Source organism: Malaclemys terrapin, chromosome 3 (genome assembly GCF_027887155.1).
Source record: "Malaclemys terrapin pileata isolate rMalTer1 chromosome 3, rMalTer1.hap1, whole genome shotgun sequence".
NCBI lineage: Eukaryota > Metazoa > Chordata > Testudines > Emydidae > Malaclemys > Malaclemys terrapin.
In genome coordinates, this window is record NC_071507.1 from 14,099,891 (window position 1) to 14,127,506 (window position 27,616).

Consider the following 27,616-nt stretch of genomic DNA (forward strand, 5'->3'; position numbering starts at 1 on the left):
TTGACCAAGAAATCTGGAGTTTGACAAAAAAATAATTGACTACCCCTGGTCTAAACTATGAGACATAATTAGGTCGGAAGTATGGGACTGACATAGTGTTTGAGGAATGGTTCTTGTCAGATGTTAAATATAGTGGAAAACCATATAGTTATGCCCCCAGAAGCTGTAGCATAGGAGACCTTTGGAGACTCAGAGGTTCAAACTATGAAAAAGCGCAATGAAATTGGGTTCCATTTCTCTAGATCAGAAGATCTTATTATAACCACTTTTTTGAAATGATGTATTTTTAAAAAGCATGTTCCAAATTCTTCAAAATAGTACAAAACAAGAAAACAAATGGTAATTATCTAAAATTTAGGAAGCATGAGAATGATCTATTCAGGCTAGATTGTGTTGTGTAAAGATGGAAGGAGCTATCAAAGGGACCTGCGCAAAGCACTTTGGAAAAAGTCTGTAGTCTTATAGTAACTCCATAAGCTCCTTGCAATTTTATTTTTAAAAAAAGATTGCTGAATCTGTGCATGAACACACAAGCTACGCTGCAGGGAGTTGTCACTTTTTTGCTGTCAACACAGCATTTGAGAAAAATAGAGGTGTTTATGAAGAGAACAAATTTATGAGGAAGATAATGGAAAAAAAATAGGGACTAGTACAGATGCTGTAGTATTTCTGTTGCTAAGATGTTTTATGCACTACAGATGAAATACCACACATGCTATTCCAACATCTTTCTTCTCTTTTATTAGATGTTAATGAGAACCCTTTACACATTTTATCAAATATTTTTAAACTCAATCTGTAAAAGACAAAAGAATATTGTTTAAAAGTTACTATATGCAATCTAGTATTTTGCCATATTGGAACAAGTTTATCTGTTGACGTAAACACACTGTACACATGAATTTCATGGAACTTGAACTACTTCACCCCTAGAAGCATATATCCAGGTTTCAGCTCGTCATCCCTACATGTTTTTTTATGTTTATTTTTGAAAAGATAGAATATCTAAAAATACTTTTACACAATATGGCTAATTATAACAAATCCTCTATTTTAAAAATATAGAGAAAAATATAGTCAGTAGTAACTGGCCTGTCAAAAACTATGCTGCTAATAAAACTTTATGAACCTGATTTTGCAGACTCTGATATCAGTGCTTACTGGAGCCCCACTGATTTTAACGGGGCTCCACTGGACTTCAACAGAGGACAAGTTTCTACTCTCGTGGATCTGACTGGAGGAATGGGACCTATGATCACTTCATATCACATCAAAAGAAAATTTTATACAATCCAGTAAAATTGCAAACCAAAGGTTGGCTTAATTCAAACATCAGGAAGATAAGAAACTTGGCAAGTTAAAATAATTCATTTCTTCAAAGTTTTGGTCTTCAATTAAAGATGGAGAAGAAAGTTGTCAGCAAAAAAATTGCAGGCCCTATCATAATCTAAGACAATATATTTCCTATTTGCATATATAATACAAATTTTAGATAGCAGAAAATGGCAAATTCTGCATCAGCATTACTGAAGTCTCAATGATTAAGTGGAAAACTATGGGGTTGAATCACCTGACCAACTTTGGGAAAGATGAACTGTCAATGTCTTCAGAGTAACAGCCGTGTTAGTCTGTATCCGCAAAAAGAAGAACAGGAGTACTTGTGGCACCTTAGAGACTAACAAATTTATTAGAGCATAAGCTTTCGTGGACTACAGCCCACTTCATATTCTATATGCATCCGAAGAAGTGGGCTGTAGTCCACGAAAGCTTATGCTCTAATAAATTTGTTAGTCTCTAAGGTACCACAAGTACTCCTGTTCTTCTTTTTGTCAATGTCTTCATACATAAAACTTTCCTCTTTTTTAATTTCAAAATTGTAATCACCATTTCCAAGAGAGTTAGTAACCAGCAAAGTGCTACAAATTTCTCTCCTATGCCTTGTCTCAAAATGGCAAGAGACGGAGACAATAGAAACCTTCTTAGAGATAATGTTGGGGCAAATTTTTCTCCCAATAATTCTGGCAAAGAAATGAAGAGTTGTTTTGTCTGTACCCACCTTAAAACCTGTCTCACATAGGCTGGAGCCTTTGGCTTTTTTATTTTTTTTTAAATTTGAACCTCAAACTAGCGGTACAATATAACACTGTCTTGTTGCTAATGGGCAGAATCTCTTTTATACCCAGCAACAGCTGCTGACACAAGCGGAATTCATTCATGCTCCCTGTTGCAGGTGATATGATCAGGGTAAATTGAGTCTGGGGGAGGTTCAGCAGCAGCCATTCAACAGGCAGAATGGCTCCCAGGTGACATCCTTGGGGGCGGGTCAGCCCAATGCGGAGGCTGCTCTTTGGCTTTGACTAGTGCTTCTCAATTCTTGACTGAGCAGTTCACATAGAACAATGCTCAGGTGCAAATTTAAAGCAACTCTGTAGCCCTTTGTGCAGCCCTGCTGGTGCAAAGTGTCCATGGTGTTGGCCAGGATTTGATTCCTTGTAGCACAATGCATTGAATGGAGGCACACAACTTCAATTAACAAGTGTAAAAAATAGGGCCCCGATTCAGGAAAGCACTTAAACACACTTTGCTTAAAGCGTGTAAGTAGAGCCACTGAAGTCAATATGATTACTCATGTGATCAAAGTTAAACGTGTGCTTAAGTGGTTGCTGAATCTGGACTTGAATGCTTACTTGTCCAGGCAGTGTGAAAACTGCCTGGATAAGTGTCATTCCTTTTCTTTAATAAGGACCTTAGCTTCCCTCCGCCCCTCCTCCCAGTGGTTTTGAAATTTACATCACTATCCAGAGAGAACAGATTCATGGATTATAGGGCCAAAGGGACCACTATGATCAGACCACTAGTCTGACCTCCTGCTGCATAACACGGACCATAGAAACTGCGGATTCTGTAATAACTTGTGTGAGCTATAGCCTCTCTTTTGGAAAGATGCCCAGTCTGGATTTAAAAACTTTAAGTGATGGAGAATCCACCAAATCCCTAGGTAAGTTATTCTAATGGTTAATTATCCTTACTGTTAAAAATCTGTGCCTTATTTCTAGTTTGGATTTGTTTTGCTTCAGTTTCCAATCATTGAGCTCATTATGGCTTTTAACAACAACACATTTACTCATATAGCTCCCAAACTGATGACATATTTTGAAATTAAAAACAAGTATGTGGTTAGTTTTTATTCTGTTATGTTTGTTACGCTATGGACCAGATCCCCAGCTGGTGTAACTCAGCACAGCTCTGCTGACACAGCTTTAGATCAGCTGAGAGTCTGGCTCTATATGCATGAACTTGGGTCTGTATCAGAATATTGTTACGTTTTTTAATTCAATATTTTGATACTACAGTTAATCCTACATCCATGCCACTCTTCCATAAATGATTTTTGTTTGTACATAGTTTTCAAAATCTAAAATGATGTGAAACATGTGACTTACCTATGGGACTCTCTCCAACTCTTGCAATAGGCATATATTTTGTGCGTAGCCCATCACAATTGCACCCAGGAAGGCCTGACAAGTACGTCTTTATTGCTTTTTTATGGGAAAGCACTCTGATGAACCTAACCAGCACTGCAGGTAGTCTGTGCAGTAAGTTTGCAGAAGCAAGTAAAAAGGATTGTTGGTACATCAGCTTCTTTCATATAAATGACATGCAGTAAAGTATGTCTATTTTAAAACCTCCTTGTTTAAATTCTTTTACAGTAACTGCCTATAAAAATATTTTATTGCAAAGAAGAAAAAATGTCTTCCTTTTGCAACGAGCGTTAGGGTAAAATTTTCAAAAACAGCTAAATGATTTAGAGACCCAAGTCCTGTTTTCAAACTGACAGGCTCCTAAATCCTCTTGACTTTCAGTAAGACTTAGGGTATATCTATACTCTACAAAGAAAACAAACCACCACCTGTAGCAGTGGCTATCAAAGCCCCAGTCAACTGACTAGGGTGTGGGGCTTGTACTACGTGGCTAAAGATAGCACTGTAGCCATTCCCACTTGGGCTGGAGTCTGGGCTCTTAGCAGGTGTCAGAGTCCAGTTTCCAGCCCAAGCAGGAACATCTACACAGCTATTTTTAGCTCAGTAGTGCAAGTCCGAGTCAGTTGACCTGGGCTCAAATTTACTTCCACTTTTCTATTTGCAGTGTAGACACACCTTTAGGCTCCTAAGTCACTTTTAAAAATGGGACCTAAGTCTCTGAATCACTTAGGTGCTTTTAAAAATTTTACCCTAATGCTAATATTTACTAATTGGAATATGCACTAATAGATGTGCAACTTCTTAGAACAATTCTATTTATTCACATCATCTTTGAAGTTTGAAAGGTTTCTAAAAGAGGAACTGTCACAATGACTGAATACAAATGTGTAGTCTTCACTTTTTCTCCTTGTGTTTATAATGTTAATGTTGCCACAATTTAGACTGCCAAATACACATTGTCAGCTTTGTCAGGGCAGGTTTAATCGTATGAAAATTTCACACAATATAAAGTAGCATTGCTAATTTGACCTAATATATGGAAACTCTTATTGTAGTTCTGATTAACCAGGTGGCACTTTTTATACTCAGGAAAAAAAGCATGAAAATCTATTTTATGAAACATTTTAATATCTGAAAGTTGTTTGAGTCTGCCTTTTACTAGGGCTCTCGATTAAGCGCAGTTAACTCACGTGATTAACTCAAAAAATTAATCACGATTAAACTATAGAATACCAATTGAAATTTATTACATATTTTTGGATGTTTTTCTACATTTACAAATATTTTGATTTCTATTACAACACAGAATACAAAGTGTACAGTGCTCACTTTGTCATTTTTTATTACAAATATTTGCACTACAAACATGATAAACAAAAGAAACAGTATTTTTCAATTCACCTCATACAAGTAGTGTAGTGTAATCTCTATCATGAAAGTGTAACTTAAAATGTAGATTTATTTTGTTACATAACTGCACTCAAAACCAAAACAATGTAAAACTTTAGAGCCTACAGGTCCACTCAGTCCTACTTCTTTTTCAGTCAATCACTTAGACAAACAAGTTTGTTTACATTTACGGGAATGGTGGTTGAAGCATGAAGGGACATATGAATCTTTAGCGTATCTGGCACGTAAATATCTTGCGACGCCAGCTATAACAGTGCCATGCGAACACCTGTTCTCACTTCCAGGTGACATTGTGAACAAGAAGCAGGTAGCATTACCTCCTGCAAATTGTAACCAAACTTGTTTGTCTGAGTGATGGGCTGAAGTAGGATTGAGTGGACTTGTAGGCTCTAAAGTTTTACATTGTTTTATTTTTGAATGCAGTTATTTTTTGTACATAATTCTACATTTGTAAGTTCAACTTTCACGATGAAGATATTGCACTACAGTACTTGTATGAGGTGAATTGAAAAATACGATTTCTTTTGTTTTTTACAGTGCAAATATTTGTAATAAAAATAAAATGAACACAAAAAGAAGAACAGGAGTACTTGTGGCACCTTAGAGGCCACAAGTACTCCTGTTCTTCTTTTTGCGGATACAGACTAACACGGCTGTTACTCTGAAAAATGAACACAGTACACTTTGTATTCTGTGTTGTAACTGAAATCAATATATTTGAAAATGTAGAAAACATGCAAAAATATTTCAATAAATGGTATTCTATTATTGTTTAACAGTGCGATTAATCGTGATACATTTTTTAATCACTTGACAGCTCTACTTTTTACACAATCTATTATACATAACCTGTACATGTCCTCATTCCAGTTAATATTGTTTTTTTGTTCTATAGTAATACAAAATGGATACTATACTGTACATACATGTGCAATTCTAAACAAGTCCTGAGTAATTTTAAAGTATTAGTAAAACCTCGTAAATTCTAATTTGTGCAACTAAAATTCAGATAAGTGTTACTCTATTGTGAAGAAATCATCTATTCCAAAATATATAGCTTTTTACCTTAGTTTTATGCATTGCTGAGACCTCTGTAAAGTGCACAGTATACAGTTACATTCCAGGTCATTAGAAAATGAGAAAAGATGCTGACCTCATTCTTGAATAACTATTGTTTCCTTTCTTTTAATTAATGGCAAGTGATTCATTCTGCATCTGTATAATCAAGCATGGAAGACTTTTACAGAGTCTGAATTAAAATCCTCTGCAGTACATATTTTGTAAACGTTCAAGTCACAGGTCCTTTGATTCTTATAAGGAAAACTGTACAATCAAATAGTTAAACCGTGCTTCTTGGGATAAATAAATACCAATGGAGCGTGAGTATCATCTCAAATGCCACAATATGTTAAGGGGAAATGAAAAACAGGAAATAATCTTAAGAAACAGCTTGGTGGAAACTGAACATTAGAAAAACTCCCCTTATGACTACATAACCACAGTAAACAGGAGATAATCTTGCAGTACTATAATGAATTGTCTGAGCAAACGTAAAGGAAGCACTTTCACTAATGAGTGGATCCCAACACAGCATGAGAATTAGAATTTTTGTACATCATTACCAGAGCAACGAGCACTAACAAATGTTTGTATATTCCATGCCAAGAAAACGCAGGCACTAAATACGACAACCGCTAAAGGATGAAGGTCAGCATTGTTGCATATCTGTTTTTAACTGGCAAAATTTCGGATGGAAATTTTCAGGCATGGAGATTGATTCTTTATTTGCATTTTTCTGACACTACAGAATGGAAGGCACAGCTTTGGATTCTGCTCCACTGGCAAAGAGTCCCGGCCACAACAGTTAGCTGGTCCCGTGGCTGCTGTAGTCAAACACTCCTTTCTTGAAGAATGGTGAGAACTCACAGATGGTGTGTTTTGACAGGGTTGGTCCAACTTTATCGATGTGTAACGGAGATGATGGAGACTTGAGCATCATGCAGAAAAAGTTCCTGAGGTATTTCTGAGAAAAGAAATCCACTTTGTCACAGTGTTTTCATGATCACTTTGGTTACAGTCATTTTGAAGAGTTAAATACAAGACAAAATAAAAATAGTTAAAACGAATCTCTGTGAACTTGGAAAAGTTCATTTTAATAACTAACCATATTTAAATACCATCCTATAAAATGTGTCTCTGAAATGTTTATGTTGTTGTCAGGTAATACAAAGAAATGTTTACTATATTCTTCTCCTCCCAGGATTGTTACTATTTTATTCTACCTCCAGAGTAATACTCTCCGCTAATCATGGCTTACCAACATGCCTGGAAAAGAACACCCAAAGCTAGCAAATATTGCAGCAGGTCTGTAGGAATTTCCAGCTCTGTAGGAATTTCACTAAATATCGATGCAAAAGAACTTAAGAAATCTTTTCAGCACCTCAGTACCACAATCATTAAATTGAAAAGGAATTGTTTTGATCAAGGTCATCTGTATAAATTATACATGTGTTCCTTATTGTCCGGCTATACCGAAAAGGACAGGAGACACTTGATATGGTTTTAATAAGGCCGCAACTCTATTATTAAATGTCTGGGACTAACTGGCAGATAAAAGTGTACAGCGCATGTTCATTCAATAACTATCCCGGGGGCTTCTGCCACCCCACCCTCCTTTTCCATCTAGGTCTCCCAGCCAACCCATTGCTGGGACCTTATCCACCCCTCCTTGTAGGAGGGTTAAGGTGGGCTATAAGAAAGGGCAGTTGGCTCCCTACCAGACCATTCATAGGAGCCCCTGACTCTCCCTACCTGTAAAGCACCGTTCCCCCTTCCTCGGCCAACCAGACAATAGCCTCCCCCACGTAAAGGTGTGGTGCAGTAATGATCTCTGAACTGAGTCCTTTTAGTGAAATCCACCTAAAACTGTCTAAAATAAATAAAAATGCAAGAAGTGTTCCAGTTCCAAACAGTAATATTTACCAACCGTTCCACGAATTGTATCCATTTATATCTTGTGAAATTGTGACAGAAACAACATAAAGATCACTTTTGCAAAACCAATGGGTTTTTTTTTAAAGTAAGGTTTTGGGGGGAAGATGAACCTTTAGTGTGATTTAACAAACAGCGCCTGAAATGTTCAAATGAAACGTGGTAGATAAAACATAGGCTCAGGCAGACACACAGACCTGTACGAAAGAGTAACCAAAAATATCACCTCCCTGATTCCATGCAAATAGCTGCAAGGGAAATCTGATCTAAAGTAAAAGGATAAAGTCTTTTGCTCTGCTACAGACTGGATTAAAAAGATAACTGACTTGTCATATCTTTAGATATTACACACTAATCATGTATTCGGGGGAAGAAATCTATTTAGTACAATATCCTATGATTAATGTGATGTTCAGTTACCTGAATGCAGCATACAACCCTAATCAATCCATTCTGGGAAGCAATCACCCTAATTAAAGTCCACATTGCCTGCTCTCTTTTCAAGAAGAACTTCTCCATAATAAAACAAGCTATTTATCCATTTGCTGTTAAGAGTCTTGGAAACAAACTATATTAATATCACGGGATGCAGGATAACAAAAAAGCAGCTGGCACATAAGCTATTCTCTTGGCAGGACTGGTCGATTTTCTTTTTTATTCAGATCTCCCACAGGTTGTATTAATGTTCACAAAAAAAAAAAATTCATTACGAAAATGCCTTCAAGATGAATTCCAACAGACTAGGAGATAATTTAAAGCAGGCAACAGATGTTGTGTCAACATTTGTCATAATTAGTTCACGAAGTAGGGTCCCTTAAAAAAAAAATCCCAACCCGATAAAGCCTGAAGGATGAATAGGGAAGTAAATCAAATGTAAAAATATAACACTCTGCTCGAGTTTTAGTAGTGGAAAGTTACTGCAGTATTTCCAGTCTACTGGATCTGAAGGTTAACAGAGGGTACCAATTTTTTAGTCACAGTCATCAGAAAGGAAATCGTATTCACTTTGGTCTGCGTGGCCAGGTGATTTACTGCCACGCCTTTCCTGTAAAGCCACTATTCTTGCTGTAGGCTGGGCAATTCTAATGGTAGTACAAAGAAGGCCTGTGCTAGGAGAGTATATGTATGTGAAATGAAAATGGTAACAGCCGCAACTATTGTTTCACATGATTTTTCCAGATCTGCACAGAAATCATCATTGGAACACTACAGCTAGCTGGAAAGTGGAAAACAAATTGTGAAAATGTTACTCCCCCCACCCCCTATATTTTTTTGCTGAAATTTCATTTTGAAGTAAGATTTCAACGCCATATATTGCACTCTAGTAACACCATATACTGTATGTCAGTATGTGCTACCTTGTTTAATAGCCTCTGGATCCGGGCTCGTATGCAGCACTGATGTTGCAGTGCAGTCTGGGGCTATTGAGCCCTTCACACAGGGCCGGCTCCCGGGTTTTTGTTGCCCCAAGCAGCAAAAAGAAAAAAAAGGAAAAAAAAAGCCGCGATCGCGATCTGCTCTACTGCCACTGCTTCAGTCTTCGGCGGCAGGTCCTTCGCTCCAAGAGGGAGCGAGGGACTCACTGCCGAATTGCCGCCGAAGACCCGGACGTGCCGCCCCTCTCCCTTGGCTGCCCCAAGCACCTGCTTGCTGGGTTGGTGCCTGGAGCCGGCCCTGTCTTCACCCCATACTGGCTGGTCCAGATGTGCTGGTTGGAAGTTAAAGATTCCATAGTACAGTGAAACGTGTCCTAGACCACATGTGAAACTAAGGTTACACACATTGTTGTCATGACTTCCTATCCAGTCACTACACTAACAGTGCCTCACTCAATGCCTTGCTATCCCCCAAATGTGGAATGTACTACAGTATATCAACATCTATTTCTAGTCTTGCAGTGTTAACTTCGAAAGTTAACTATCGAACTCACTATTACGAATATTCCAAGAGACATGTTCTTAGGACTTATTTTATTTTTCATTCTGGTAAATGCTTTCAGAATAGCAAAAATTACAATATTCACTTGTTCTGGATTATTTAGTCTAGCAATCAGTGTTCAAAATGTATGTCTGAGTTCATGCTGTTACTAGTGTTTACACTGTTAAATTGTTGGCTTACAAAACACCCACTGTAATTGTAAATATCTATGCGTTTTCCAATGATGGCAATGGAATCTTGGCATTAGATGGACAGCCCTTATACTTAAACACTTTAACATGTATATCTACATATATTATCAGTCATTTGGTCCAAGAATACACTAAGAAATATGGAAGATGACTTTGTAAAGGAATTTTATTACCACTATGTTAGGAAATGTTTAAAGCAGGAATCCATTCAGTTTTATTCTTAGGTTCAAAGCATGTGTCCCCAAGATTTGAAAGGTGATGGTTCTGCCCTTTTGGTTTGTCCTACATTTTCATGTCCTTTAGACTGACTAACTTCAGATCTATATTATGTGAACTACACAAACTTAAACCTCAAAGCTTTAACCTTGCATGGCCAGTATCCCTGCAGGAGAAAAACTTACAGAAAGCTTTGTAAGCCTCACGGCTACTTCTTTTGTTGAATGGGCCAAGCTACTTTCCCTCCATTTTCATTTGGTGAATGGTGAAATTAGAACCATTTCAAGTTTAAAAAAACTATTATTTGAATTATTTCTATAACTGTAGGCCAGTGTTCATCTGATGTGCAATGTCACAATTTTTGCATTACCTCACTACGTGGGGACCTCATAATTTTACATATTTTAACATGAATCCATAACTTAATTTAACAGTATTAAAACCGAAAAGTTTTCTGGAATATAAAAGGATTCTTATCTTCCGTTCGGTTGTGGCATATTAACAGGGAACACAACTCAATTACATTGTTCTCATATGTTAAAAAGAGTGACAGCTTCTGAGACCAATAGCAGAGTTAGTAAGAATTAGATTTATTTTTATTGTATTAATCTTTGCATTGTTTTAAAACTCATCAGCTACAGTACTTATAGAAAGTGAAAGGAACTTCCAGCATCAGGGGTTTGGACTCTAGGGTCCTTCCCAAACTTACTAACTATTTTTTATAGCAGGTTTCTTGTCATACTGGGCTTCACAACCCCCACAATAATGAAATATTTTGCACTTGTATTTAAAGGAGCTCACAGTTTTACAAACCTTAATGAGTTAAGCCTTACAGAGCCGGGTGAGGTAAGGAATAATCCTCACTTTATAGTTGAAGAAATTGAGGTACAGATGTTAATACATTTGCCCGTGGTCTCACAAAGAATCAATGGCAGACTCAGGAAAAGGAATGCCTATCTTGTTCACCCAACTCCTATCACTGAACCATCTTTCCCTTTATTAAAATGCTAGTCTTGCTCAGCCCCAGCCATATAACTACTATATAATCTGTTAACAAGAGGAGAATGTTACAAGTTTTAAGCCAAATCTTGGTTTAAACTATTCATAGAAGAAAACCAGATGGCTATTTTCTATAGAAAAGATGGAAATATTATAAAAAGGGGCAGATTTCAAGCTCACTTTGTATAACACATTACTCTGCAATCAGTACATGTGGTTTCAATGGGAGTACCTCAGCCTAAGATACTCCTAAGCAAGGGTATTAGAATCTAGTGCAAAATGAGCAGGTAAACTGGAGTCTGGTTAGCTATGAGGGCTTCCAAGCAGTGACAAAAAGAAAGAAAGATCTGCTTAAACGGCAGAGACTCTAAAAGACTCTGATTGTTCAGGCATCCAGTGTCACTGCACAAGCCAGAATGTTAGCCGGCTTGATCTTCCTCAAATCATTAGATCCATCTAATGGGGGAAAAGGGGAAACACCTTCAGGTGTTTTCTCTACCATTTAATTTTAAAAAGGTTAAACATATTAGTTCTTCTCGCTCCCTCCCAGAGGTGTCATGAGGAGTAACTGATGTTTTTCTGCAGTGGTTTTCAGATGTGAAGCACTATATAAAATGTCAAGTATTATTACAAACTATAGGAATCTGTTAAGAAGCAGCCTTCTGGAGATGGCATGCTGACACACACAGATGGGAGGCAGTGTCTCATGGAGAGACAGGATTTGCAAAGTGCACGATCTGAGGTGATCCTACAAAAGGAATGGTGAGGTCTAAGGGTTTCATGTCTTCTCTCTAGAACTGTGCTTTGCAACATTTAGTCATTTCTGATTGTTCCCTTGGCTTCTCTTCCTTGCAAACGGGCAAGAGCCACAGGGAATGAGACTTCGTAAATGGATGTGTGATGGCCCAAGAACAGGCAGCAGGCATAGCTATACATATCATGGAGAGGGAAAAGAATGAAGATGGTACTCATAAGGAAGAACGGAGCTGAGGGGTTGCAAACTGAACTAATTCTGAACCATTGGGACATTATCTAGTTCTTAGGTAGATAATAAATTGGAACTGGCTATTTGGAAACCGGTAGAGGGTGGGAATGGGAGGGCATTGAGGGTTAGTAGCAGCTGGAACTTAGGATGGGTTAGAACTATTGTATGCACCAAGTCTCACGTTGCCGTATTTTCTGGCTGCATACAAGACTGCTTTGACATAGGACTCCTTCCCACTGTGGCTCCCTGATATCACCCTAACAACTGTTTCTTAATCCAGCCCTTAGGCTAGTGAACAGCATGGGACAAGCATGTCTATTATGCACGTCAGTCTAGGGATCAGAGTAAGAACTGGCACACAGCCTAGAGCAGGGGTCACAAACTCAAATGACCACGAGGGCCACATGAGGACTAGTGCATTGGCCCGAGGGCTGCTTCACTGACACCCCCCCCTCGCTGCCTCTGGCCCCGCCCCCACTCCACCCCTTCCATGAGGCCCCACCTCTTCTCCACCTCCTCCTCCAAGCGGTTTTAATAATATATATACACTCAGTAAAACCCCCCTCACTGCATTGGGCTGCATCATCACTCCACCCCTACTCTGCCTCTTCCAGGGGTAGCAGGTTTGTAGAAATTTTGGTGGTGCCCAGAACCTGCGGCCCAAACTCCGCCCCCACCTGCCTAAGTTTCTGGGAGGGAGTTTGGATGGGGGAGGGGGTCAGGGGTGCAGACTCTGGGATGGAGTTTGGGTGCTGGGTGCAGGCTCCAGGCTGGGGCAGGGAGTGGGGGTGCAGGCTCTGGGATGGAGTTTTGGGATAGGAGGGGGTGCACGGGTGAGGGCTGTGGGGTTGGGGATGAGGGGTTTGGGGCATTGGAGAAGCTCGGGGCATTGGAGAGGCTCAGGACTAGGGCAGGGCAGCCTGCCTGACCTTAGTGGAGGGGGCACTAGGACCCTGTGGCAGCAAGTGATGCGGGAAGCCGGGAGAGCAGAGCATGAGCTGCAGGCTCCGGGGCAGTGAAGGGGCAGCAAGTGAGGCTGGGGGACTCTCAGGAGAGGTGCGTGGGGGCGGCAGGCGGGGCCGAGGGAGAGACCCAGCCCCAAACATTGGGGAGCAGCGCACGGGGAGCTTAGCTGCCACATAAAATAACTCGGGGCGGGGGTTTGGCGGCGACAGGAAGTAACTGGGAGGAGGGGGGACGCAGGGAGCTTGGCAGGCCGCAGGGAAGACTCCGCGGGCTGCATGTGGCCCACGGGCCGCGTGTTTGAGACCCCTGGCCTAGAGGCAGCAGGAAGGTGTCGGAGCTCAAGAGGGCAGGAAGTGGAGTAGGATAGGGCCATGTGCTGTCTACAAATAGCATTCTTATCCCCAACTGCCTCAGCATTAAACCCACAAATGCACCATAGGGATGTTCTCCATGCTTTCCAAGATACACAAACAAGGGAACCCAGGCAGACCCATCATATCTGGCCATGATACTTTTACTGACGGAATATCGGGACTCTCAGCAACAATCCTCGAACCACTCACCACACAAAGGACCAGCTTCCTCCAGGACACAGCTGACTTCCTCCACAAACTCCACAACATTAACAACTCCTCTCAGAACACCATCCTTGCCACCAAGCATGTCACCTCCGTATACACTGTCATCCCTCACAATCATGCCATAGCTGCCTCCCTCAAATATTTACCTGACAATAGACAACCCTCAGATATGCACCCCAAAACACATCTCCAAACTCATCCATTTCATCCTCACTCATAATAATTTTACATTCAACAACAAACACTTAGTCCAAGCTATGGGAACAGCTATGCGGATGGCTCCCCAATATGTCAACCTTTTCATGAGCAACCTTGAAGAAGAATTTATGGACAAATGCATGATAAAATCAGTGATTTATTTCATCCTCTGGACAGATGACAAACATAGATATTTACCACAACTTCAACCACCCCAACTATTTATTAAACTCTCTCTGGAATACTCCCACAACAGCATCAACTTTCTGGACACCACAATCAGCTTCAACAATGGAACCTTACACACAACTATATACAAGAAACCCACAAGAACCTTCACAGATCCAGTAACCACCCCAAACACACCAAAAAATCTGTTATCTACAGTCAGGCACTCAGATACCACAGAATATTCTCTGAGGATAAAAGTCTGGGATATACACTTTAATATGCTCAACACCATCTTCACCTTACATGAATGCTCCACTAAAGAAGTAGAACGGGCCACCCAAATATCCCAAGGGAGCCTACTTTAATACAAAAATAAAACCCCCTCTGACCGCACACCCCTAGTTGCCACTTATCACCGACACTGGGATCCATACTCAATGAGGAAAGAAAGAAAGAAAGAAAGAAAAAGAAAGACAGACAGACATCTTTCCTGAATCCCCTCTTCTGACCTTCAAACAATCCCTCAACCTCTCTAAACTCATAATCAGAAACGAACTCCCCACAGACCAAGACACACAAACTCATAGCGGTACCAGACCCTGCCTGAACAACAGATGCAAAACCCGCAGTGCTACAATGATCAACGGCCCTGATAATACACCTTTCAAGATCCATGCCTATCACAACATGCGGTATACCTCATCCAATGCACTGACTGCCTCAATAGCAACTATGTGGGTGAAACCAGACAATCACTACGCTCTCAGATGAACTCACACAGGAAAATGTTAGAAGACAAAAACACCACATCACCTTTGGGTGAACACTTAAAACGATCACTCTATATCTGTCCTATCAGTCCTCATCATCACATAAAACCTGCACAACACTTTCAAAAGACAAGCCTGGGAGCTTACATTCATAACTTTGCTGGACACTAAAAATCATGGACTGAACAGACACACTGTACTTATTATTAAATAAACTGCTTATAAAAACAGCCTATAACCCACTAACAACTCTCCCAGCTGCTTCCTCCCCCACTCTCTTTCCTTCCTATGACTGGAGAGGTGTTAACGGCCCACTTTACATTGCATGGCTCCTTGAAATATGCGTTAACTGCTTATGCTAAACAATCTGTTCCACTTTGTATTTAGCTTTGACACTCTGGGGCGTGGTCTACACTACATACATACTTCTGTATAAACACATCCCTTGGGGTGTGAAAAATCCCCACCCCTGAGCGATGCAATTATACTGACTTTAACCCCATGTAGACAGTGCTATGTCCGCAGGAGAGCCTCTCTCACCAACATAGCTACCACCTCGAACAGAGGTGGAGTTTTTAAAGCAACGGGAGAGCTCTCGCCCATCTGCTGAGTCTTTACTAGACGCGCTACAGAGGCACAGCTGCATCTCTGCAGCTGCACAGACCTGGCTTGGGCATGCTTACCAGACCTAAAGAAGAGCTCTATGTAAGCTCGAAAGCTTCTCTCTCTCTCTCACCAACAGAGGCTGGTTCAATACAATATTGTATCTCACTCACCTTGTCTCTAAGAGTTAAACAGTCAGACTTGCATTCAAGGTTCTTCTTACAAGAATGCTTCACCCACCCTTGCTAAAAATACATTGGCATCAGTTCTTTTCCAAATTATCTTGGAACATATTGCAAGATAGCCTAAAATCAACTCGAGTAAAATATATGAGCATACTAGCTTGTGTTATTCAATATCTTGAGTTACACTTAATGCACTTTATATAGTAATTAGTCTTCTCTAGATCCCCACACTACTGTAAATACACTGAGGTTACTGTGGGCAGTTTCAATTTTATATGAAGGGGAAAAAAATCTTAGTACCTGAGAAAATATTTAGTGTTTAAAAGCTGTTATTTCTTTGAAAATCTAAGCACAAATGATACCTTTCTAGAAATGTTACAGTATCATCTGGTCCTGTATCTTTTGTACGGAAAGAATCAAGTTCTGGACTTTGCTTATAACAAAACAACACTGTCATTAGTGCACAAAGTTATGGAAATCTCATTTTAATAAAAGAAACTGTAAATACCTCTGTATCTATTATAATTCTATACACATCCATCAATATTAAACCAGAGCCCTTCCCCTGCAATTAGATAATTTGTGTAAGCACAAAGATAAGAGGTTAATCAGGACATACAGGAGAAAGAAGAATGACACATAAATGGATTTAAAGCAGCACGCCACAACTGCATTAGTTACAATATTAAAGGGAGTGTGACCTGCCCCAAAGTTGGAGGTTTTTAAGGCCCGGCTTGACAAAGCCCTGGCTGGGATGATTTAGCTGGGAATTGGTCCTGCTTTGAGCAGGGGGTTGGACTAGATGACCTCTTGAGGTCCCTTCCAACTCTGATATTCTATGATTCTATGAAAGTTCCAGGCATTCACTGAGTCCAGTGCTTGGTGAAATGGCCTCACGCTACACAACCAAAAAATATGAAATGGATTCCTTTAGCCAAACCCTTGCTACTCAATTCATGATTCAGCCTAATGCTGAATTGTATCACCTGCCCCTCCCACCCAAGCAATACTGTTTCCTGATAGTGGTGTTTTCAATCTTTTGAAGGTTAACAGAGTTAAGGCTGCTTACACATATTTCCTACCAATGCAATTGTAAAAAATCAATCAAGACAATCACCATTTAATATCCAGATCAACCTCAATTTGCATGCTTTACCACCCACAGATTACAATTCCTAACACCCACTCAGACATCTCACCTCCACAACAAACTATCTTTCAGTTCCACCAGACAGCCATGCATAATGCACTTAACCAATTCTTCAGAATCTCACACATGCAATCTTAACTCTGGCCTCACCAAAATTAAGTTCTCTTGCTGACAGACAGGTTTCAGATGTCTACAATGTGCGAATGAAGAAAATCCAAGGTTGCAGTTACAGGGACTCCCCAGGGAGGAGGAACCAGAAAGAGAAACTTGCTGGGGAGGGGTGTGTGTGGAGAGGAACTTGCTGGGGAGGGGTGCGTGTGTGTGTGTGTGTGTGTTTTGCAGAACGGACATCAGAGCATCACTGCTTCTCCTGTAAGCTGGTTGTGTTTGCTAGGAAACCATGAATACAACAGTTATGATGAATAATGCTAATACCTTTTTTTAAACTAGTCTATGTCTGAGTTGTGTGCAGGTACATATAGACCTGAACTTCAACACGTTAGAAGCAACCCGTTTGTTAGTGGGACCTGCAGGAAATATTAGACTGCAAGTCTAAATTTAAAAAAATGAATAACGGAACTCATGTTACTGAAAATATTTGTTATTCTCCAAAAAATTAACTCTGCCCAAGAGCAAGCGTTGTGACTCTGGTGCACGTCCACAACTTTCTGCTTAAGTAACAAAAAGGATTTAACTCCCATTAGAACTACGAATCTGAACACAACCTGAATTATGGAGGACGCCATTCTCAGCAGATGTAAGTCAGTGCAGCGTCAGTGAAGTTATGAAAATTTATACTAATGAAGGATCTGGCCCAGAGTTGCTACAGATGTCTTCATAATATACACACAGCACAAAGATCTGGGATAACATATTCAAAAGTGCCTACGTGACTTAGGAACTTAAGTCTGATTTTCAGAATTTACCTAGGCACTCAGGAGACTAAGTCCAAACAAAACTCAATTTTAGTCAGTGATAACAAACAACTTGAATTCGATACATTAATATTAATTTTTTTTTTTTTTAACATAAAAAGCATTCTGTCAGAGGCTGGTTAAAATTCAAGGTGAAACTGCTATTTTATCTTTGCAAAACCAAACTTTTCATTATAGTTATTTAGATAATTTTTCTGTTCAAGTCTAACAGCATGAGCACATTATGTTGAATTATTATTATCCAGCATCAGTTGAATTAACTTCTAAAGTCAGTCTAGTTCATGAACTGCAATAATATTCTGCTTGATATTACATTTAACAAATGAAATTCATTTACAATCTATGGGACTTAATATATTTTACAATGTCTGCATGTTAAAAGGTTACATTCATTAGCTTTACGTAGTTCCAATAAAAACCATACCCATAGCCTGTCACAGAACAACTGTGATTTACAGTTGCTATATCTGTGTGAATCTGCTTTTGGAAGTAAAAGGCCATATTAAAAAGATCAAAACAGACCGAGCTAGTGAAGGAAATCAATCTTTTCTCTAGAGCACAAGTCAAAACAAATCCTGTCAAAACCTTTTCACAGACTGCAACAAAGGAATTCAATTTACTACACATCCCTTGGCCAGCAGTGACAGCATGTCATCTGCTGGAGTGGCCTTGGCAAATAGCTACCAAAGTACTTGACATGCATCACCTTCAGCTTCCTCTGGTGAAATCAAAAACTGGAGGATGACTGATAAACTTGTCTCATAAAAAGGACAGCACTGAGTTGCACCTTGTGTCCTTGATCAAGAGCTCACTTTATTGTTACACTCAGCTCCAGACTGTGGGGGTCGTTATTGGGAAGCTATACAGGTATGGCAACTATTCAACTTGCTTTGCAAGAGGATATTGAGGAATATGTCTTGAACTGACAGCAAAACAAAATGTAACTATTACAAGCACTAATGTGAAATTAAACTAAGTCTGAAATGGGTTAACTCATAAATTTTGTAATCAACATTAATGGTGCCCTCCTTTTTACGATACTTTAAGAAAATTTGTGAAAAGGCTGAAAATTCTGAATGATTGATCCTATTTTTTTCCTTTGAAAAGACAATGTATTGCACAAGAAAGTTTATATTTTTATCGCAAAAAATCCAGTGCACCTTGGTCCCACCTATTTTTTCTGCCTGTGGCACACAACATTTCACTCTCCTGAATGTTGTAATTCTTTGGTCTAATTCTGATTGTTGGGTGTAGTGCGAAGATGGCTGGATGGTGTTTAACGGCAGTGATATACTGGAGGTCAGACTAGGAGATCTGGTGGTCCTTTCTGGCCTTAAATCTATGACTCGAGAGGGTGCCTGAAGTTAAACAAGTGAAGTCATATTTAGGAACCTAAAAGCTGTTTGAGGGGTATTTATAACAGTCAAAAGTAACGTTAGACATCCAGGTTTGCAAATCAGGTTTGAAAATCCAATTCTGCAAGTGCCCGACAGTAAATTACTTTTGGCCACTGGATTGAAGTGAATCAATCCAATAGGTTATTTCCAGTTACCAATCCATTCAAGTCTAGTAGACCACTTTTTAGGCTAACTTGGAGGTTTGAACTGAACTCTTCTAGAAAATAATCCCAGGTTTCCATTCATGAACTGATCAACTCTTCCCCCCACCAATATAATTAGAATACAATATTTTGTACATGCTCTGTTCTGTTTGAATCTCAATGGAGTTTATTCACACTATATTTCGTAACCTGCATTTAAATTAAGGTAGAGTATGCAAGTGTTTGGTGCATGTAAAAATCTTAGTTTCTTTTTATTTGTATCTATTAAATGTAATTATTAGGAAAAATCATTCACTTTTTGAAGATGGTGTCTGATACAAAGACGACAGTGCCACCCAAAAATGTTGGAATGTTTCATCTCTTCACTGCTGACAGCTGCTAAAACACTAAAGACTGCCACTTCAAAGGGGATGTACCAGGTGCTTCTGGGCAACCCTGGTGGTGCACCGCGAGTCATGAAACTGGTGTGTCATATAGCATCAAAGTGGCTAACTAAATAGGTTTTATTTCCTGCACGCAAGCCACTGCTTCATTTATTATTTTTGTTTTTAAAAATATTTTCTTAATGCAAATATAGCTTATAAGAGGCCAAATCTAGCTACACCTCTACCTCGATATAATGTTGTCCTCGGGAGCCAAAAAATCTTACTGCATTATAGGTGAAACTGTGTTATATTGAACTTGCTTTGATCCACCCGAGTGCACAGCCCCACCCCCCCGGAGCACTGCTTTACCGCGTTATATCCGAATTCGTGTTATATCAGGTCGCGTTCTATCGAGGAAGCGGTGTATCTATAGCTAAAACTATCATCCTAGAAATGCGTTAACATATTTGATATTCACAAAATCAACCCACTATGCTCTCCTTTCTGGGCTAGTGTTGGTTTCTTTCCTATCGGAGCCTCCGTTATAGTACCGCTCTTATTCTGGGGAATTAAAAAAAATGCTTCCCCAAAACAAGCGACATTTCAAAGTTCAGACGGACTCTGAGACCATGCAACTGGCACCTTCTCCAGTACAATCGAGTGCTGCAAATCTCCAATATTGTTTGCTTTTTCAATAGCAAAATGAGCAGGTACATAGGCACATGTATAATGAAAAGTAAAGTTTCAATCTTTCTTTGAATGGTTTCTTAATTTATTCTCAACACTTTAAAAACTACCTGGGAGAGCTGCTTCTAAGGGCAGTAGTTACTTTCATACTATCATAGGCCTACAATCAAATTGGAAGAACCACGCTAATGAGAAGCTGGCTTTAAAGCTCTTCCTAAAGCTCTGATATTAAGGAAGCTGTTGCAAGCTCATCACTAGAATCTAACAATTGTCTTTTAATAATCACTTTGAACTGACATCTAATCAGTAGCTTTGACAGCTCTTTGTACTTGGGTTCACTGGCATGAAAGTCAACCAGAAAAAGGCAACTTTTATTTACCACACTTGACTTTGATTACCACTTTTTTTTTTATACAGTACTCATCTTCTCAATTTGCCTGTAAATAATGTGAACTAGGTTATCTCAGGTAACAAACAGATTGGAGTTGGGGTGTTAAACACCTGGCCCATTTAATGCACTTGTATAGCCGGCATTGTATATTCAAATATACAGAAAGTGCAGAATAATGGTGTTAATCTGTCTTTGTAAAGTGCTTTGAGATCTACGGACCTAAATCTTGTATTTCTATAAACTGGAGTGTAGGTCTTTGTGTTTAGGAGAAGAAAAACAGTGGATGTTGCAAATGGGATATATTGGGGAAATGGGTGGGGGCAAGTAATGCTTGGTGCGTAGTGACATTTCCTTAGCCAATCCCTCCTAAGGGGAATACATCTAGCTAACCAACTAAGCAACTACATTCTACTGAAAACACATTTTGCAACCAAAATGGAAACAGACAAATGTATTGAAACATCTTTTCCATTTTGGTTTATTTACCAGTTTAAAACCCCAAACTGTCTACATTCCTTGTAGTTTTAGCAACAAAAATAGGATAGTACAGTCTATTCTTATTTACAGAAGTCTAATTGCATGAAAGGGAAAATACACACTAACTTTTATTAACAAAATTAATCAACACAATTTTTGGCTGTTTCAGTTAAGGCAGATTTAATCAAGCAAAGTTGGCTCTAAAGTGAGGTTACAGTCGTTAAGCAACTGAAAAATTAATTTAGAGTTTTACCCTAAACAGGTCTCTGATGAAACAATTAATGGACTGCAAATAGACCATTTATTATTGCTAAAGCCCAGAATTTAGATTTACCATAGGTAATTTTGAATAAACAATTAGCCTCTCTCAGTTCTCTAGAAGAAAAGAGATTTCTCTGTGCAAACTTACCAGCAGTAATTCAATATACACACAAGAGACGTGGATGTCCTGTGTTATATTAAAAAATTCAATGCCAAAAGCCTCTGAATTATAAATATGTAGACTGGTCAAAGGTTACAAAGACTACTCTTTGGATAATTTAAGTCACATTTTCCTATCAATGAATTTACTGAAAAAGTTTTGAACTTCTGAGGACCGGAACACATTAAGATACATATAAACTTCAAGTAATTTTTATGGTGATCCTGTTTTGTAGTTAACAACCATGACTTTAATTTGAGGCTGTCTGGACCCTTTTCATCCAAACGGCCCCAACATGTGACGAGGACCCATGCAGACCACAACCTTCTGCGTCTCCTTCTCTCAAAACACAGGTTCTCTCTCAAATGCCACCCACTCACCCAAGCCAAAAGAGAAGTCTCGCATGAAGTTTCCAAAGATATTCTGGCCCTGGTTGGGTTGAAAAATGCCATAAAAATCCTCATACTACTTCAGTATTTTACTTCCTGTTTTGGCTGGAACCAGAAACAACAGAAGTATATGAAAATTACATTAAACTGCTACTTAACTACCAGTGATTCCTGAAAAAGAATGCATTTGCCAAATGTTGCTATCATTGCGGAAAACTTCCTTGACCAAAGCCAGTCAAGGGAAGCCAATTAAAATACGTGTGTTAAATCATCAAATAGTTTATGCTACTGCATAGTTCAGGTTAAATGTTTAATTCATTTTGAAGTTGAACAGTGGAAAATCATCCGGTAAGATAAGTTCCACTCGGAGAGTCTTCAATGTTTCAGAACACAGAGCTGTGACCAAATATTGCAACCAGCTACAAACTGGTTCTGATGCAAAGTGAGGAAGCCACAAGGATATCTCAGCTGCTGATGATTCAAGGAATAATTCTTGTAGACAAACTGTTGAATTTAGCCTGAGATGGGAGTTTGCTTAAGGTACAGGATGCCTTAATCCGTAAATGGATAGATACTGAACTAAACATTTTTAATTTGATGCAGTCTGGTTAATTCCAAAAAGTAAGAAAAACCTAAATTTTGCCTTGGCTCGAAAGAAGCAGTTGCTGCTCACCAGAGATGAGCTACTAATTGAATCTGTCAAGTATCAGAGGGGTAGCCATGTTAGTCTGAATCTGTAAAAAGCAACAGAGGGTCCTGTGGCACCTTTAAGACTAACAGAAGAATTGGGAGCATCAGCTTTCGCGGGTAAGAACGTGGGTAAGAACCTCACTTCTTCAGATGCAAGTCTTGCATCTGAAGAAGTGAGGTTCTTACCCACGAAAGCTTATGCTCCCAATACTTCTGTTAGTCTTAAAGGTGCCACAGGACCCTCTGTTGCTTTTTAATTGAATCTGATTAGTCATCAAAGTCTGTCTGGTCCTTGATAGGAGATGTTCAGGAAATAGTGACAGAAGTCAGAGTCTGTTCAAGATTACAAACACTACTGGAATGTAAACAACTGAATATCATTTATGAAGAGTGACCAGATTTTGTCATCCACCAGAGAAAAACACCTACTTCTGACCTTGACAAATCCAAGTTCAGTATTCATGCAGAACATTGTGATGGTGTAACACACAGTTGTGGCTGCATCCAATAAACTCAGTATAGAGTCTCTGAAAAGAACATAACATTTTTGTTTTGCAGGGAGACAATTCAATCTCTCTTCTAAAAATCTTGTATTAATTCTACATTAGTCATATCAAATGACAAAATAAGGTCATATAAATGTTTTGATGCGTATCATCTCCCAAGACTCAAAGGGAGATGGTGACGTATTATGAGATGCAATGTCATCAATATGTTGAAGACTACCAACTCTAGGATTCTTCTTCATTGGATTCAGGCATTTCTGTTTCTTTGCTCTCCCTGGCTGCAGCAGATGTAGGGATGTGGATGAAAGCTAGGTGTCAGAGTGAATATGGATAAGGAGAAGCTCATGATTGATGGCACGAGGAACTGGAGGCATATGTCTATTGATCATCAAGGTACTGTAGTCAGTCTTCAGTTTCGATGTATTTCCTTGCCAGAAATGCCTAGTTTTATATTCAGCTGGCCAAGGCATTGCATCACTTGCCACGGCCATCCATTCATTATTCACCTTCAGTTGAGGCTACTGAAATGTACTCTATCTTGAAGACCACATGAAAGTTTCAACTAGTGCAAAGTATAGCAACCAACGCTTTTAGAGAATCAGTAGTTTATAGTACATTACACCAACATGTTCTGCACTGCCAGTTTGCTTCCAGGTCTAATTCAAGGTGCTGTGATTATTAAAAAAGCCTTACTGATCTTGGAGCCAGTTATTGCTAAAACAGCCTCTGTCACTCTGTTCTACCAAGCTAGCTGCCGTACTTCAGGTGTCAGTTCACAGCACAGAAGTCATAGAAGCCACCAGCAAAGCACTGTCAGTAGCAGGGGCAAAGCTTCAGAATACACTGTCATTGGTAATCCAAAATATTGCACTTTTACAGTGTGTTACCACAAATCTTTGATCAGGCTTTTCCTGACAGTGGGTGTTAGTATCCAGTTAGACACTGGTCTCTTTAGTATTTCTTGTTGGGGATTACTGAATAATATGGGAATATGTACAATATGTATGGGGAAACAGTGTATTTATTTATGTAAATAGTGTCCAGATCTTATGACAGCTGAACTATATATAGCTAATAAACAAGGTTTAAATGGTTTAATTTAATTAAGGTGGGTATAATACATTAAATGTTAGAGACTATTTGTATGAGTATATCTAAAATTATAAATAGGATATAACCAAGACCAAACCCCATCATTTTACAAAGCAGTTAGAATATTTAGATGTACATGTATAAACACTGCAATAAAATCAATTAATAAAATCAACAAAGACAAGGGATTAAGTTACTGTGTGGGACACAAAATATGGAAGCTAATTCCAGCAATGAGAATGGAATATAACCATAGATTTAATAATATGAAAAGCATTTAAAATTACTGTAGAAGAATCTGAAGCAGGAAACAGATTATATTTTGAAATTACACTGTTGGGTAGTAGCCCTTCAAAAGTCAGTGGGAAGAGAGGTTTGTGTTTCACAAAATGCTGTGGTATGTACCCTGTTTCCCCGAAAATAAGACAGTGTCTTATATTAATTTTTGCTCCCAAAGATGCGCTAGGTCTTATTTTCAGGGGATGTCTTATTTTTCAGAAATGAAAAATGCCTTATTATCGGTGGATGCCTTATTATCGGGGAGGTCTTATTATCGGGGGGATGTCTTATATTACAACGAGAGGCAAAACTGCAAGAGGCAAAACTGTTATTTTCGGAGGATGTCTTATTTTCGGGGAAACAGGGTAGAAAAAGATTAACGGAAAAGAAGAATCAGAAGGTTCAAGTAGGATACAACTTTCTTAGTTTTTGGAGATATCCTATCTCCTAGACCTGGAAGGGACCCCGAAAGGTCATCGAGTCCAGCCCCCTGCCTTCACTAGCAGGACCAAGTACTGATTTTGCCCCAGATCCCTAAGTGGCCCCCTCAAGGATTGAACTCACAACCCTGGGTTTAGCAGGCCAATGCTCAAACCACTGAGCTATCCCTCCCCCGCTTTTCTCTTTGTTCTGTTTAAACAGCACTTATTATTTTAACTTAATGCAATGGCTCCAACTCTATACGGAGTTGCATCCCTGTGCAACCCCATTAGCTATAACAGGGTTGCAGAGTGGTATACATTACTACAAAATCTGGCGTCTCTCCCTCCCCCTCCCCCCAGTACCCTATATTAGAATGATGAATGAGCTATTGATGAAATACAGAATCCCCACAGGTGCCTGGTAGAATAGCTAGAAGGATTTGGAAGTTGGATCTGTGTACTGTATGCACACCCCAGCAACAGGATGTATCAGAAACATTGTTATGCTACAATCAAAGTTAATTCTAATACTAGCTCAGAGAGCAAAGTAAATTCAAAAGAAGTTAGATTACAAATAAAGCTCAATGAAGCCTAAAGAGTGCCTGCGTCTTCATCCCCAGATATTCTGATATAGTAATTAAGATAAAATATGGCAAATCTTCAGTTAATAAATTGAGTTTATAGTAGGCAATCTTCTTTAAAATCTTACGCTGTGTAGAGACCATCTGTCTACACTGAACGCTTACTTCACCTCATCTACCACCTTTTCCTCCTTAAATAAATAAACCTCCTATGAACAAAACTAAAGATGCCTTTTTTTAAAAAAAAAAAAAAAGACCAGAAGGATTTTTTTTATAAGCATGTTTCATTACTTTGCAATCTACTGCTGCCATCTCCTGTGGTAAATGAAGCAGCAAGTAATTTCACACTTACAAATAGACTATTTAACTTCTGCCATATGGGAATGGCTCGTATAGAGTTCTGTCTGCCTGACCTGTCTAAGTATCAGGGGGTAGCCGTGTTAGTCTGTATCTACAAAAACAACAAAGAGTCTGGTGGCACCTTAAAGACTAACAGATTTATTTGGGCATAAGCTTTCGTGAGTAAAAACCTCCTTTCGTTTTTACTCACGAAAGCTTATGCCCAAATAAATCTGTTAGTCTTTAAGGTGCCACCAGACTCTTTGTTGTTTTTGTGACCTGTCTAAATACACTCTCAAAAGTTTGTTAAAAAATTACCATTACCTCTAAGTGACTCCGCCGTTCCGCGATCACTCTTTCATCCTTATTTCCAAATAGCTTCTTTGGAGGGAATTCTAAAATGGCAAGCTGTAACAGATGTAAGAGAATTAATTGGTATTGTAAATGATAAGCTAAGCTGAAAAAAATTCTCTTTAAAACACAAAGTGATCAGAGAGAGGAAAATGACAAATATTCACAAGTTATAGTGTATGCCATTAGGTCCAACCCCATTATGCTGTTCTACTAATGTTAATATAATCCAATCAGTACTAAAACAATAGGGTTGTACTGTCGCAAGTGAATAATGGCAAAGCAAATATAGGAATTCGAATGTCTCCGTCTACCAACATAAAAATCAAAAGTTTGTAAACTGAACCTGCATATTACACTGGCTGCAAAGAAGAGAATATGAGCTGCTCAGGAATTCTATATATTTTAAAGATCAGAATCATCTGTTAAAATCATTGTAAGCTATCTCCGATTGTGTTACCATGTATTTCATTTGATTTTGTCTAGGATAGCTATATAGTTTCCATCATTAAATCTGAGAGCTTTTACTGAAATCATGCTTTGCGATAGTTTCGGTGGGCTTCAGGTGACCCTAGGTTAGTGGCAGTGTGTTATTAAAAGTCACCGCGGGTGAGCATAAAGACATGTTAACCTATAATCAGGATATTTTACTGAATAATCGGCCTAACTTTAGAGTGTCCAAACAGAATCCACGTGAATACGGTAAAAGCTTATGGTAGTGAAAAATATCTTCACTTTATCACTGACCGTGTCAAATGAGGAAATCATTGAGACACAAACATGCAACCACACAATTTCATTGTTAGAGTCACTGTTCAGAGTGGGGCACTTCCAAAAACAATTGCCTCTTTCCACACAAATTCAAACTGGCTGCCTGAGGATGTCAAGAGAGAACAAAATAAAAGAACTATCGCCTAGTATATAAGTATATTTTAGGGCTGTACGGAGTTTATACTTGTGTACAATATGCAGAAGCACAGTATATTAAATTACAAGCTTTATTTTTGCCTTTGAACATAAACACTCAATGTAGAGGAGTTCTTCAGCAATCTCCAGTTTTTCAGCAATAATTCTTCAACCCTATTCTCTTGTTAAACCCTGATGTGGATAATTTAGAGTGTTACATTTAGTTCCTGTCTAGACATCTTCAAGTGAGTAATCTGAAGTGGTGCACCAGGGGGCAGTGGTGGAGAGGCTCTTTACTACATCCACCTCTTTTTCCTCAAAATTATATTCCTCGAGTTTCCCCCACCATTTTCTTTTCATCTACTTGCTTCCACAAGCTTAGAGAATT

At 39.0% G+C, this 27,616-nt stretch overlaps 1 protein-coding gene across 2 annotated transcripts in view; it reads right to left on the reverse strand.

Moving 5' to 3' along the window:
* Positions 1 to 6,258: 6,258 nt before the first annotated feature.
* KIF16B (kinesin family member 16B) overlaps positions 6,259 to 27,616 on the reverse strand; it is a 217,322-nt gene continuing 195,964 nt past the window's right edge. For both annotated transcript variants that reach the window (XM_054023261.1, XM_054023262.1), the window contains 2 exons: positions 26,296 to 26,379; positions 6,259 to 6,915 (listed from right to left, as the gene is read on the reverse strand). In XM_054023261.1, the coding sequence (XP_053879236.1) occupies positions 6,757 to 6,915; positions 26,296 to 26,379 (243 nt within the window). In that variant the 3' untranslated portion in view covers positions 6,259 to 6,756. The remainder of the gene's footprint in view (positions 6,916 to 26,295; positions 26,380 to 27,616) is intronic.